Source organism: Halichoerus grypus, chromosome 8 (genome assembly GCF_964656455.1).
Source record: "Halichoerus grypus chromosome 8, mHalGry1.hap1.1, whole genome shotgun sequence".
Lineage (NCBI taxonomy): Eukaryota > Metazoa > Chordata > Mammalia > Carnivora > Phocidae > Halichoerus > Halichoerus grypus.
In genome coordinates this window covers 130603338-130617390 of record NC_135719.1, presented here as the reverse complement: position 1 = coordinate 130617390, position 14053 = coordinate 130603338, and the positions used below count along the sequence as shown (strand labels likewise).

General features: G+C 37.5%; 1 protein-coding gene across 15 annotated transcripts in view; it reads right to left on the bottom strand.

Annotated features, from left to right (window-relative positions):
- TSHR (thyroid stimulating hormone receptor) overlaps positions 1-14053 on the bottom strand; it is a 155321-nt gene that overhangs the window by 60458 nt on the left and 80810 nt on the right. For 13 of the 15 annotated variants that reach the window (XM_078054049.1, XM_078054052.1, XM_078054048.1 and 10 more), the window contains 2 exons: positions 12070-12141; positions 6253-6327 (listed from right to left, as the gene is read on the bottom strand). In XM_078054049.1, coding sequence (XP_077910175.1) covers positions 6253-6327; positions 12070-12141 — 147 coding nt within the window. The remainder of the gene's footprint in view (positions 1-6252; positions 6328-12069; positions 12142-14053) is intronic. The other 2 variants (XM_078054054.1, XM_078054055.1) reach the window with 1 other exon arrangement.

Below are 14053 nucleotides of genomic sequence, written 5' to 3'. Positions count from 1 at the left end.
AAGTTGGTGGCATCACAATCCCGGTTTTCAAGCTCTATTACAAAGCTGTAATCATTAAGACAGTATGGTACTGGCACAAAAACAGCCACATAGATCAATGGAACAGAACAGAGAACCCAGAAATTGATCCTCAACTCTATGGTCAACTCATCTTTGACAAAGCAGGAAAGAATGTCCAATGGAAAAAAGACAGTCTTTCAACAAATGGTGCTGGGAAAATTGGACAACCACATGCAGAAGAATGAAACGGGACCATTTCCTTACACCATACACAAAAATAGACTCAATATGGATGAAAGACTTAAATGTGAGATAGGAATCCATCAAAATTCTAGAGGAGAACACAGGCAGCAACCTCTTTGACCTCAGCCACAGCAACTTCTTCCTAGACATGTCTCCAAAGACAAGGGAAACAAAGGCAAAAATGAACTATTGGGATTTCATCCAGATAAAAAGCTTCTGCACAACAAAGGAAACAGTCAACAAAACCAAAAGACAACCTACAGAATAGGAGAAGATATTTGCAAATGTCTTACCAGATAAAGAGCCAGTATCTAAAATCTTTAAAGAACTTATCAAACTTAGCACCCAAAGAACAAATAATCCAATCAAGAAATGGGCAGAAGACATGAACAGACATTTCTGCGAAGAAGACATCCAAATGGCCAACAGACACATGAAAAAATACTCAACATCACTTGGCATCAGGGAAAGACAAATCAAAACCTCAATGAGATACCACCTCACACCAGTCAGAATGGCTGGATTAAAAAGTCAGGAAACAACAGATGCTGGTGAGGATGCAGAGAAAGGGGAACCCGCTTACCACTGCTGGTGGGAATGCAAGCTGGTGCAGCCACTCTGGAAAACAGTATGGAAGCTCCTCAAAAAGTTGAAAATAGAGTTACCCTATGACCCAGCAATTGCACTACTAGGGATTTACCCCAAAGATACAAATGTAGTAATCTGAAGGGGCACCTGTACCCTAATGTTTATAGCAGCAATGTCCACAACAAACTATGGAAAGAGCCCAGATGTCAATTAACAGATGAGTGGATAAAGAAGATATGGTATATATATATACACACACACACACAATGGAATACTACTGAGTCATCAAAAAAATGAAATCTTGCCATTTGCAATGATGTGGATAGAACTCGAAGATATTATGCTAAGTGAAATAAGTCAATCAGAGAAAGACAATTGTCATGTGATTTCATTCAAATGTGGAATTTAAGAAACAAAACAGGATCATAGGAAAAGGGAAGGAAAAATAAAACAAGACAAAATCAGAGAGGGAACGCCTGGGTGGCTCAGTCGTTAAGCGTCTGCGTTCGGCTCAGGTCGTGGTCCCAAATCCTGGGATTGAGCCCCACATTGGGCTCCCTGCTCAGCGGGAAGCCTGCTTCTCCCTCTTCCACTCCCACTGCTTGTGTTCCCTCTCTCGCTATGTCTCTCTCTGTCAATAAGTAAATAAAATCTTAAAAAAAAAAAAAAGAAATCAGAGAGGAAGAACAAACTATAAGGGACTCAATCAATCATAAGAAACAAACTGAAGGTTGCTGGGTTGGGGGATGGAGTTACTGGGTGATGGACATTGGGGAGGGCGCATGATGTAATGAGCAGTGGGTACTATGTGGGACTGATGAATCAATGAACTCTACCTCTGAAACTAATAATACATTATACTTAATTGAATTTAAAAAATAAATACTAAAAAAATGTATTCATTCTTTATAAAAATCTAATATAAGTTAGTACTGTTAACATTTCTCAGACAACTCAAAGACTTTAGAACACTTTAACACCATTTATAACCCTCCCATCCTTTGTTTATTTGTGTATTTTAATTTTGAGGCTATAGGTAGTCCTTGCTTTGCATGGTTCCAATATGCATAATATGAAGTTACCATTATTTAGTTAAATTTAAATAATAGCTGGTCCTGGCAACATAGTTCAAGTTGTGGCTACCATAATATATTAACTGTGAATAACTGCACAGAGTACAAACTTTGCTGTTAGCTCTTCAGTATGTGCATCACTATGTAAATAACAAATGCATATCATGATAGGTGACCAATTATACCACTTCTTTCAAAGTCATTGGTGATTGGTCACTGAACATCTGTTATTCAGTTGCCTCCTTGTCTTCCAGTGATAAACCCATATGACATTTTATAGAAATGGATAATTGAAAGAGGGAACTGACCAGCTGAGATGAAAGAGCAGCAAAGAAACAGAATGTGATAATGCTGGAAGTGAAATTTGAATTATATGTAAATGGAGTCATAGGAGAAATAGCTGACCTCGTGAATGTTGATACTGCCACTGTTTGAGAGACTCTAGATATTCAATCAAAAGAACTTAGTGAAGGCAAATTATTGACATCAATGAGAAAAGTGGTTGCAAATAAAAGGATGAAGATGTCCCAAAAGAAATGATGCTGATAAAAAAAAATCACATTAAAGGAACTCTTAGAAATATTTTATGACATTGAAAGAACAGAGAATTAAATTTTGGAAGCTGATCCAGATCTAGAAAGAAGTATGACAATTTGCCAAGACATTGATATGATGCTCTTGCAAGTTACATAGCAAAGAGAAAAAAGGCATGCAATGTTCAAACTACGCTTGATACGTTTTTTTTTTTTTTACAATGAAATAAAACATTTTAGTTCTAAAGGTTTTTAAAGTTTAAAATTACAGTGTATTGGGGCACCTGGGTGGCTCAGTTGGTTAAGCGGCTGCCTTCGGCTCAGGTCATGATCCCAGGTCCTAAGATCGAGCCCCACATCCGGCTCCCTGCTCAGCGGAGAGCCTGCTTCTCCCTCTCCCTCTGCCTGCCACTCTGCCTACTTGTGTTCTCTATCTCTCTGTCAAATAAATAAATAAAATCTTTAAAAAAATAAAATAAATTTACAGTGTGTTAAATAAGTATCAGTTTACTATTTTTCCTTTCCTATACATTTATAACCAATAGAAAGAAAGGTTTTACTGTTTTGATAAAAACTTTTAAAAGTCACAAACAATCACAACTTTTTTCACTGATTATTAAGATCACTTTGCATAGTTTCAGCATGCAGTTTCATGATCCTGCACCATCATGCCGTGCAAGGATTGCCTATATTTTAAGCCCAGTAAGATATTTTTTGTTTTGTTTTGTGTAGCCAAGGTTCATTTTTATTTACCTTTTCTCTTGTTTTTCATTTCCTTCTGTACTTCTGTGCTACCATTTAGCATTATTTTCCTTTAACGTTAAAATTCCCTTTAGTAGGTTCTTAATATGAACCTCATGGTAATGAATTCTCTTGATTTTTATTTGCTTGAAATGTCTTTCTTTTGCCTTTAATTTCAAAGAATACTTTTGGTGGGTTGGCAGGTATTTACCATTGTTATTTTTGTTGTTCTCATTGTAGGTATCTTTCTATTGATTTTATGGATCCTATCTTTTCTGTTGAATGAATAATCAGCTATCAATCTTGTTGCTACTTCTTTGAAAGTTTGTGTGTATTGCCCCCCCTTGGATGCTTTTAATAATTTTCACTTTGTCTTTGGGTTTTTTTTTTTTTTAAGATTTATTTATTTATTTTAGAGAGCATGCAAGGGTGGGGGGAGAGGCAGAGGGGGAGAGAGAGAGAAAGAGAAAGAGAGAGAGAGGAAGCAGACTCCCCACTGAGTGGGGAGCCCAACGTGGGGCTCGATCTCAGGACTCTGAGATCATGACCTAAGCCTAAACCAAGAGTTGGACCCTTAACTGACTGAGCCACCCAGGCACCCCTTGTCTTTAGTTTTTAATACCTTTACCATGATGTACCTTGATGTGGTTCTTTGTATTTATCCTATTGGGGTTTGCAGTACTTCTTATATATGCAACTTAATTCCCTTATGAGTTTTAGAAACTTCTCTTCAAATATTGCTTCTCTCATTCTTTCTCTCTTCTTTTTTTGGGACCCAATGATAGGTATGTTAGACTTTTTACTGTATCATATATTTTAAAGATTTATTTATTTGAGAGAGAGAGAGAGAAAGACAGAGAGAGAGAGAGGGAGAGGGGGAGAGAGAGAGAGATAGAGATAGAGAATGCATGCATTCAAGCATGGGGGGGGACAGGGAGAGAGAGAGAATCTCAAGCACACTCCCTGATGAATATGGAGCCCAACATGGGGCTCAATCTCATGACCCATGAGATCATGACCTGAGCTGAAACTAAGAGACTCTCAACTGACTGAGCCACCCAGGCACCCCTACTGTGCCATATATTTTTAAATTTTCTTTTTTCCTCCATGCTGCAGGCTGGATATATTCGTCTGACTTATCTTCCAGATTACTAATTCTCTTTTGAGCTGTGTCTAATCTGTTGTCAAACTCATGTGTTTAGATTTTATTTCAGTTATTGAATTTTTAAGTTCTTGTTTCGATTTGATCCTTTTTATAGTTTCTAATTCTATTTTGAAATTCTCTATCTTGTCTTTAAAATTTTGAATATCTTAATTTTAGTTACTTTAAAGTCTGTGCCTGATAACTCCAGTACTCCAATATTTGAATCTTCTCTAATCATTTTCTGTTGTTTGTTTTCTTCTCTTGATTTTTTTCCATCTTGTTTTGTTTTGTTTTGTATGCCTGTTATTTTTATTGATTTAAAGCTAGGCTTTAGCCTTCATGAGGGCTGATCTATTTCCCATTATTCCATACTTCTGGGATGAAGCTTTTTAGGGATCCGAGTTAAAATCTTGTGATGTTTGTTTACTAAGGAGCCATCTTACTTTGTAAGCCCTGAACTCCAGTTTTTGGTTTGCTAGCCCTATGAGATTTCCTAAACTTCTGTTCAACATCAGTCTCTCAGTTATTGCTTATAATTCACAGAATACCTCAAGAGGAAAACAATCAAATGTTGTTTTTGGGATTTGCTTCTCTCCCCTTAAATCCACTTAAAGATTTTTTTTCCCTATCTATCTTCTCTAGTTACTTTCAGATAATGATTGATCTGATGTAAGCTTGCCTACCATAGCTGGAAGTAACATTCTGAGCCTCAGTGTCCTTGAAAGCAGTATAATGTAGAGAATAGGGTAAGAATTTTTGAGTAAGACATTTAAGGTATAAAAATTCTGCTCTTACCTCCTCATAACTGTGTGACTAAGGAAAACATATATATCCTCTATGAATTTATGTTTTTCTTATATAAATAATGGAAAAAAATAATCTCTACTTGATAGGTTTGTTTTTTGAGCCTTTAAATACAGAAAAAAATGTTTAGTATAACATCTAGAACATAGTAAGATTTCTTTTTAAAGATTTATTTGAGAGATAAAAAAGTAGAGGGAGGGGCAAAGGGAGAGAATCTTTCAAGCAGACTCCCCACTGAGTGCAGACCCTCGTGGGGCGCTCGATCTCATGACCCATGAGATCAGGACCTGAGCCAAAACCAAGAGTCAGACACTTAACTGACAGCCATCCAGGTGCCCCTAGAACATAGATAATACGTATTTTTATTTCTTCAAGAAAATAATTAATATTTCATAGTATTTCATAAAATTAAATGGCTGCTTAGAAGAATGTAATGTGATTATGTACAACTTTTAATTGATTGTAATGTACTAGAGAAATAAAAACAGAATAATTACTTATGAAGTGCACTGCCTGGTTTTAATGTGCTAGGCACAGGATTACATGCATTATATCATTCAATATTTATACTAACCATATGAAGTTGAAACTCTTATTACCCTTATTTTACAAATAAGGAATGTGAGACTAGGAAAGATTACATGATTGTGCAAGGTTAGGTAGTGAATGGGCAGAGAAGCCAGGGTTCAGATCTGATTCTAACCAACTCCAAGGCCAGAGTTCCTAAACCCACTTCTTTTCTAATCCCTTGAAACTACATTTCTCTTTCCTAATTGAGAAAAAATGTTAGATTTGCAGAATCTTGCACAGTCCTGGAATCAAGTCAGTAGTCAGTAAATATTTATTGACTCATTGACATCCACACCAATGAAATCTGCTGACATAGCAGTAATAGAATGAAATGACAATTTAAGAAGAGAACTTCTAGTTTTGTCTTTACCTTTCAACCATGGAAGTGGAATTTTGGATGGATTAACAAACTGTGAGAACCAGTTAAGAATTTAATCATAAATGGAAGTTTTGACCCATGGTCAAAAACCCAGCTGTTACAACCATCTAGAGCCCTAGAATTATCAATCAAGACTGGCTATGGTGGAGTCTATGCTGCACTTTTCATTGTACTTACATGTGGGTCATTTTACTCAAATTGTAGAAGGAATGTGATTCCAGCCGCTGCAGAGTTGCATCTATTGACAAGTAGCTGAATGTCACAAAAATATAAAGCAAAGTAGAAAGTTAGTCGGGTTGTGAATGCCATACATATCTCAAACATTAATCTTAATAAAACTTCTTTGTCCAGGGCTTCCCAGATCAGGCAACATGATTTCTCCCTAATTATGTTAAAATTAGTTATACTTTTTTCAGATCCCGTGATACCTGAAAGCTTCCCAATTCTTTAGGTCCTATTCATCTCTAAGGTTTCACTCAACTGATACTTCCTTCAGAAGCTTTTCCCAAATTTCCCAATTAGGTCAAATTTCCCCTTAGTATACCTCATTACACCAAGAACTCCTTTCACTAATTATCACAGTGCAACTGTCTTACTGTTTGGATAATATTTGATTTATGTTGTCTGATTAGGCTATATATTCTCTGAATTGGAGAACTGTGTCTGTTTTGGGTGGCCTTTGAATTTTGAGTGCCTTTCATAGTGCAAGGCATGTAGTAGACTCTCAATAAATATGTGTTAAGGTAATGAATGAATGGGTGAATAGATGAGTTACTCAAAATAGCAGAAAATGAAAGACATTAGAAAATAACACAAGAATTAAAAAAGAGGCATTATTAATGGAGTATGTGATAGCATGGGATTAGAAATACAGTTTCAGAGATGAGAAATCTATAATTCTGTAGTGGAACATTCCATAGGGTGGTGACTACATATCCACTCAAGACTTCTCTTCTTTATTTTGATGAAGCAGAAAATTCAAGATTTGTCTTGAACTTTGTAAGCAAAAGATAACTCAAATAAAAGTTTTAAGTATGAAAAGAGAAAAGAGAAACTTCTAAGTACAACTTGTCAAGAATACAGAGGGAATATTGTTTTGAAGAGTCTCCACAAATTCTATTCCTGTAATGAGAATGACTAATGCAGCCAAATTCAATGATTGTTTTTTATTGAGAGGCATCTCTGATATTTGGGAAAACTAAGAATTAATAAATGGTATCCACTTGTAGTCACAGCAGAGATTCTCAACCCTGGCCATAGAGTTGAACTACCCAGGAAGCTTCTAAAATTTACATATGTTCAAGACATAATCCAGGATAATTAAGTCAGAGTTTATGAGGGATGAGGTGCAAATACTTTTATTTTTAAAACGCTTCCTCAATGATTCCAATGTGCAGGCAGGGTTGAGGACCACTCATCTATAGTTTGAATTAAGTCTGTCAGCAAAATACTTTCATTAATACAATGTTTATGAGAGGAGTTCTGACTGTTCCATTTGAGTTTCTGCCATGGTCATTGTGAATATTCTAATGGTCCTGTACTTTCTGTTTTGATTTATCTATTCTCCAAACAATTATCCTTTATCAGGTCTCCCAAGCCATTGCCACTTGTGGATAACATTATGTAAATTATTTTGATCCAAATATATCTTTAACATAGTGGAAACAATGGAAGGCATTGAAAAGATTAATTTATTGTGTAGAAATCGCAGAGATTTATAATGGATGAAGCTGAGCCATCTGAAGGACAAGATTAATTTTGAAGACTGCAAACTTGTTTTCCTAAATATTACATCATACCTATTGCTCTAAATTTTCTACTGAATTTCTTAGTTTAGAAGGTGAAGTTTTCTCAAGGGGTTACTGGGATGGTCATTCTGCCCATGTCATAATAACTGAAGTTCCAGTTCTCCAAATGAGTTATACATCCTCAAAGGGCTCTTACAGCTCAGTTGTGAAGACAACATGTAGGAACCATTTATTCAGTGGGATGAAAGAAGTGATTCCCTGCTTGCTTATCCCATTTTTATAAACAAGAAAAATCAGATCCCACCTCTTCCTCAAATTTCTTCTTTAGCCTATAAGTCTTATGTAATCACTAGGGTGACCATATCATTTATCATCCAAACTAGGATATTTTTGTGAGTTACACAGGCTGCTATTAATAATTATACCTGAATAATAGGTGGAAATTTGTCCTGTCCCAGGCAAACCTATCTAGGATCACCCAAATGATTTCTCTCTTGCCCCCTAGACATACCAGATCTTTAACGATTACTTATGTATATCTGTGTGCTTTCATTCAACAAATATCTGTTGAATATTTACTCTATGTCAGTAAATGGGCATTGACAAAACAGATCTGTTCCCTAGCTTCAAGGAACTCACAGTAGTGGGTAATATAGGTAAGTAAATGGGATTAACATGTAGAGTGATAAGTGCACTAATGTGGTTCAGGGAACACTTAACCAGACTGGAGAATCCAGCATAGTTTCCATGGAGGAAGTCTCAACAAGTCCTTCAAATCTGCCTGGGTGTCCTGGCAGGAGCCAACCCTCCCTCTTTTATTGCCCATCACTTTTATTTTAAACCTCGTATTTCTAACTCTTCACCCTCAATATTAGCAGATTATCTTTTAATAATTTGTAGAAAAGACTGAAACCTTGAGATAAGAATTCCTAGAATTCTCCACCACAAAGCCTATTAATTTACCTGTACCTGCCTCCTCCCTTACTACTACTTTCTTGTGACAGTATAAAAGATGACAATCTTCCTGTAGCAAGTCAATTGCTCTATTTGGATACCATCCCTTCTTGCTTTCTCAGGGACCTCATGCCTTAAAGTTGTTTGTTCTTCACTCTCCTTAGCCTCTCCCTCTCTACTGAAGCCCTTCCCTGGTCTCAGTTACATCTGCCTGTTTATGACTCTCAAATCTCAAAAAAACCCCTACGCGAGTCTTCCCTGAGCATCCCCCATACCCAGCACTTCCAGTCCTCCTTCCTCTACTTTGCTTTTTTCTTTTTACCATATCCATTATTCCCTTCTAAACTAGTATATATTTATTATGGTTTTGGTTTATTGCCCATTTCCTTCCATTCAAATGTAAACTCCATAGGGGCATCAATCTTTGTCTGTTTGTTTCCTGATGTATCTTCATCTCTTAGAACAGAATAAATATTTGTCAAATGCATGAATAAAAAATTATGTCTGTGTCCTGATGTCTGCTGGACATAGCTTGCTTGATGCCTCAAAGGCACCTCAAATGCCATGTGCCCCAAATTGAACTCCTAACTTGCTCCCTGACCCTCCACAGCAAATCCACAGAAAACTTCTCTAGTGCAGCGAATATGCTCATCAGCTACACACATGTCCTAGTCAGACACTTGGATGAAATTCTTCTCCATCCCTCTCCACCTCCAAATCAATCAACTTTCCAGTTTGTTGGTTCTCTCCTATTTATTTCTCACACACGGCCACTTTGTTTTCCCTCAACCATCATCACTCAGTTCACAATCCCCTTTCCCAGGACACTGCATCAACCTCCTCACTAGCTTCCTGTCTCCAGTCTTACTCCATTTGACTCCCTTTCCACAGCACAGGGGAACGTTTCTAAAACACCTGATCTGTCACTTCCCTGCTTATAACCACTCAGTGGGTTGGCCCCTAGGGAAGATTTCAAACTGCTTTACATGGTTCACAAGGCCCTGAACTTGTTTATTCCCTGGTTTCATTTTTCTCTACTGCCCTTCTCCCAGCTTAAGCTCCGGCCTCAACAAATTTATTTTAATTTAACCAACAGCCCAGCTTTTCCCTTCTGCTTGGAACTATCTTTCCACCTCCCCCTGCCCATCCCACCATCCAGATAATGCAGATCAAAAGTTAGGTGTCATTTAATCCAGGAAGCCTTCCCTGACCACACTTTCCATCCAGGTAACATGCTTCTTGTATGAGTTCTATAGCACTCTATGACTGACCCTATCATAGCACTATCACTCTCTTAGGAATGAAAGTGGAAGCTGTATGAGTATTGTCAGCTGTTGTATGTGAAGCATCTAGCAAAGCGCCAGACACAAAGTAGGGCTCAATAAATATTTGTTGAATGAATGAATAAAGTAATGGTCAAGCTATTGGGACATCCAAGTAGAGGCACCAAATAGGCAATTATATAGGAATTGAGGGAAAAAGAAGAGCTAAAGGGGAATTTGAGGTGTTTAGCTTATAGGTCACTAAATGGTCATGCCATTAAAGGGAGAAGGAAAAGGAACAGTTTAGCAGGAAGATGATGGGTTTGTTTTGGATTTGCTGTTTGAAGTGACTGTGGGACATCAAGATGATGATACTTGGAAGGAAGCTTTTATTTTTATTTATTTTTTATTTATTTAAAAGATTTTATTTATTGGGGCGCCTGGGTGGCTCAGTTGGTTAAGCAACTGCCTTCAGCTCAGGTCATGATCCCAGGGTCCTGGGATCGAGTCCCACATCGGGCTCCCGGCTCAGCGGGGAGCCTGCTTCTCCCTCTGACCCTCTCCCCTCTCATGCTGTTTCTCTCCTGCTCACTCTCTAATAAATAAATAAATAAATAAATAAATAAATAAATAAAATAAAATAAAAAAAGATTTTATTTATTTATTTGACAGACAGAGACATGGCGAGAGATGGAACACAAGCAGGGGGAGTGGAAGAGGGAGAAGTGGGCCCCCCACGGAGCAGGGAGCCCCATGCATGGCCTGATCCCAGGGCCCCGGGATCTTGACCTGAGCCGAAGGCAGACGCCCAACGATTGAGCCACCCAGGTGCCCCGGAAGGAAGCTTTTAAAGCAGGCCTGACTTGTAGGAACAAATCAGGGCTGGAAATGTTCATTTAGGAATTAGTTGTGTTACATAATAGTGAAGCCAAAGGAATGGGAGTGTTCCTTCAAGGAGAGGAGGGTATAAAGGAACTGAGACAAAATAAAGAATGAACTGATCTTTAAACAATTGAATGAAATGAATAGGAAGCTAGGAAAGGAGACTGAGGAAGAGTAGCTAAGGTAAGATGTTAAAAAGAAGGATGACAGCAATATCCAGGAAATCAAAGAAGACGAGAATTTGAAAAAGGAAACGCTGGTCAGGAGAATAAAAAACTGCAGAGATGTTTAGCGGGATGGTTTCTCAGCTTCAGCATTGCTGACTTTTGAGACTAGAAAATCCTTTGTTGCGGAAGGATATTCTGTGCCCAGTAGGGTGTTTAGCAGATCCTTTGCTCTACCCAGGAGATGCCAGTAGTCCCCTCCTCTAGTAACAACTAAAAATGTCAAATCCCCCTGAAATGACACAATAGACAATAAATGGTCATGAAATGAATGAATTTAGCCCAAATCAATACAGGTTGTTCCTGGTTGTATTGTCATTTAGTGTGCCTGAATTATCTTCATTGCTTGTCAGAATCCATTAAACAAAATAAGGCCCTGGTTCATTTCATATACAGTTATACTCTTGTCAACTCAATATGGAAGTCCTTTTTATCCTTGCTCTTGAGTGTATAGCAATTCAGTTTTCTAAGGTTTAGAATTATTTTTGTGTTTTTTTTTTTTTAAGTGAGAGAAGTTTGACATCATTACCTATGTTTCTGACCAAATGTAAACATTTTCCTAGTGGTAAAATCAACTTTTTGGTAACTAGGAGAGATGGACTAGAGATTGATATATAAATCTGTTTATGGGGGAGATTCCTGGCTAAGGTTTTACCACATCCCAAGATACATTAAAATACATTGAGAATTATTAAATTCTCAAGACCAAATTTGCATTAGAAAGAAAGCATTTAGGAATTTGGGATTAGAGATGTCACAAAATCAAATAAACATCTTGTACATAAATTTTTCACATACGTTGGAGATGTAGATATTGACTTATACAAGTACAATATATATCAAGTATTTGTCTTGATAAAACACATTTAAAAAATAACATGGCACAGTTGCAAACTTTTATTTATATTTTAAAAAATGACTTACATCCTGGAAATATTGGGCAGATTTGAAAATGCAAGACTGGGAATGGTTTTCAGATGAGTCTCTGTAAACTTCCTGTGAAAATAACATTTACACAATTAGAGTTTTAATCATTGGATTTTTATAATAAATCACCTTAATTACAAACAATACATTATTAAAAGCATGCTGGTCCTTATGATATATATTTTATCATACATAATCAAGGAAAAACAAACATACAGTTTTCCCCCAACAAAACAAGAATTGAGAGTGAGATTCAAATGCAGAAAATAAAACTTCAAACATCATTTTTGAATTTGCAGTGAACTCGTATGCCTTGTTTGACATCATATTCAAATTATTAACTGGAGGGCAATATAACATTTTCATAAGTTTATTAGGACTACTGAATACACATCATGCACATGTCAATGGAAATGTCTTGGAACGCCATTGGAATATATACGAAGAGCATATTAAGAGCATTAAATGCATGTGATATATCTTAAAGATTAAAAATAGTGGTATGGTTACAATCTTTTTGTCCAACCAAAGATCTCTTCAGTCATTATCTTGAGCTTATCATCTACTTGCTACAGTTTGGAAATAACTGACTGACAAAGAGCTAATTCTCTTGTGACATCTTTATCGCATATGCAACTTAAAGGTTGTCGCTTTTCTTCCAGTTTGCTTTTTTGGATACTTTTCAGAAGGCCGAGATTATTTTCCTTATAGGTAATAAGACATCTTCATGCATTTCAGGATGTCTGTCCACCAAGATGTTCCTTTTTTTTTTTTAAAGATTTTATTTATTTATTTGTCAGAGAGAGAGAGAAAGAAAGGGAGAGCACAAGCAGGGGGAGTGGCAGGCAGAGGGAGAAGCTCCCCACTAAGCAAGCAGCCCAATGCAGGACTCCATCCCAGGACCCTGGGATCATGACTTGAGCTGAAGGCAGACGCTTAACCAACTGGGCCACCCAAGCATCTCGAGGTGTTCCATTTTTGACTTCCTTTTGTTGATATTGCAACTGCTTGATAGAATCCTGTAGGGAAGAAGGTGTCCCAACTCACTTTGCAAAAAGACAATGCCTCACTACACTTACCATCTTCTTCATGGGTCTGTTTTTGCCATATAAATATGAGTAATCACATATCATCCATTTACTACCTTATTTAAAGATATTAGACTAAAATTGTGTGTTTCCGTTCTAGGCTGCAGGGGTTTTTTTCTCAACAATCTATTTCCTTGATCTCTGAATTCTTTGAACTATTAATTTTTGCAGTCATTGAAATGCATTTGGAACTTCTGGTTTCTGGTTCTGGAAGCCTGGAAGTCACTTCTCCCTCTTAACAATAAGTGAAAAGCTAAACAGACTGAACAGACTGAAAACTCAACAACTATTCTAGGAGAAGGGAAGACACAGGGCAAACTGCTGTTCCCAAGACAGCCAGGCAAATGAAGGTAGTCCCCGACTCCCAGAGCAGAGACTGATGTGTGGAAACCACAGGGAGAACCAGTGTCAGGGTAGGAAACCTATACTGGGATTGCTGGAGGCACAGTGCTGATAAATTTCCAGGGGGACCTGGTCATAGGGAGACCTCCACAATTTTGTAAGATTTACCTCCAGGAGCTCAAACAGGTTCTAATGGTAAGCATTAGAAAAAAAAAAATATCCCCTTGATGTTTCTGGCAAAGGGAGGGGAAAAGGAAACATTTGGAAATATACCAGAGCACACAGTTCTTACCAAGGGCTGCCCTCAGGGGACACTATTAACCGGAGCCTGACCTGGGAACAGTCCTGTGCTACTAAGGGGAGAGAAAAAAAAAAACTGAGAAACACTGGTAAAGTTCAGAGTCTGGAGGCACAGGCTCACTAAAAGACTGAGACCTAATCACAAGACTATAGAACCCTTCCCCTCCCCCAACACCTCACCATCACATTACTGATGGCCTTATATTTATAGCAGTTCCTTTTACCCAGTACATCATGTCTGTCTATCAAGA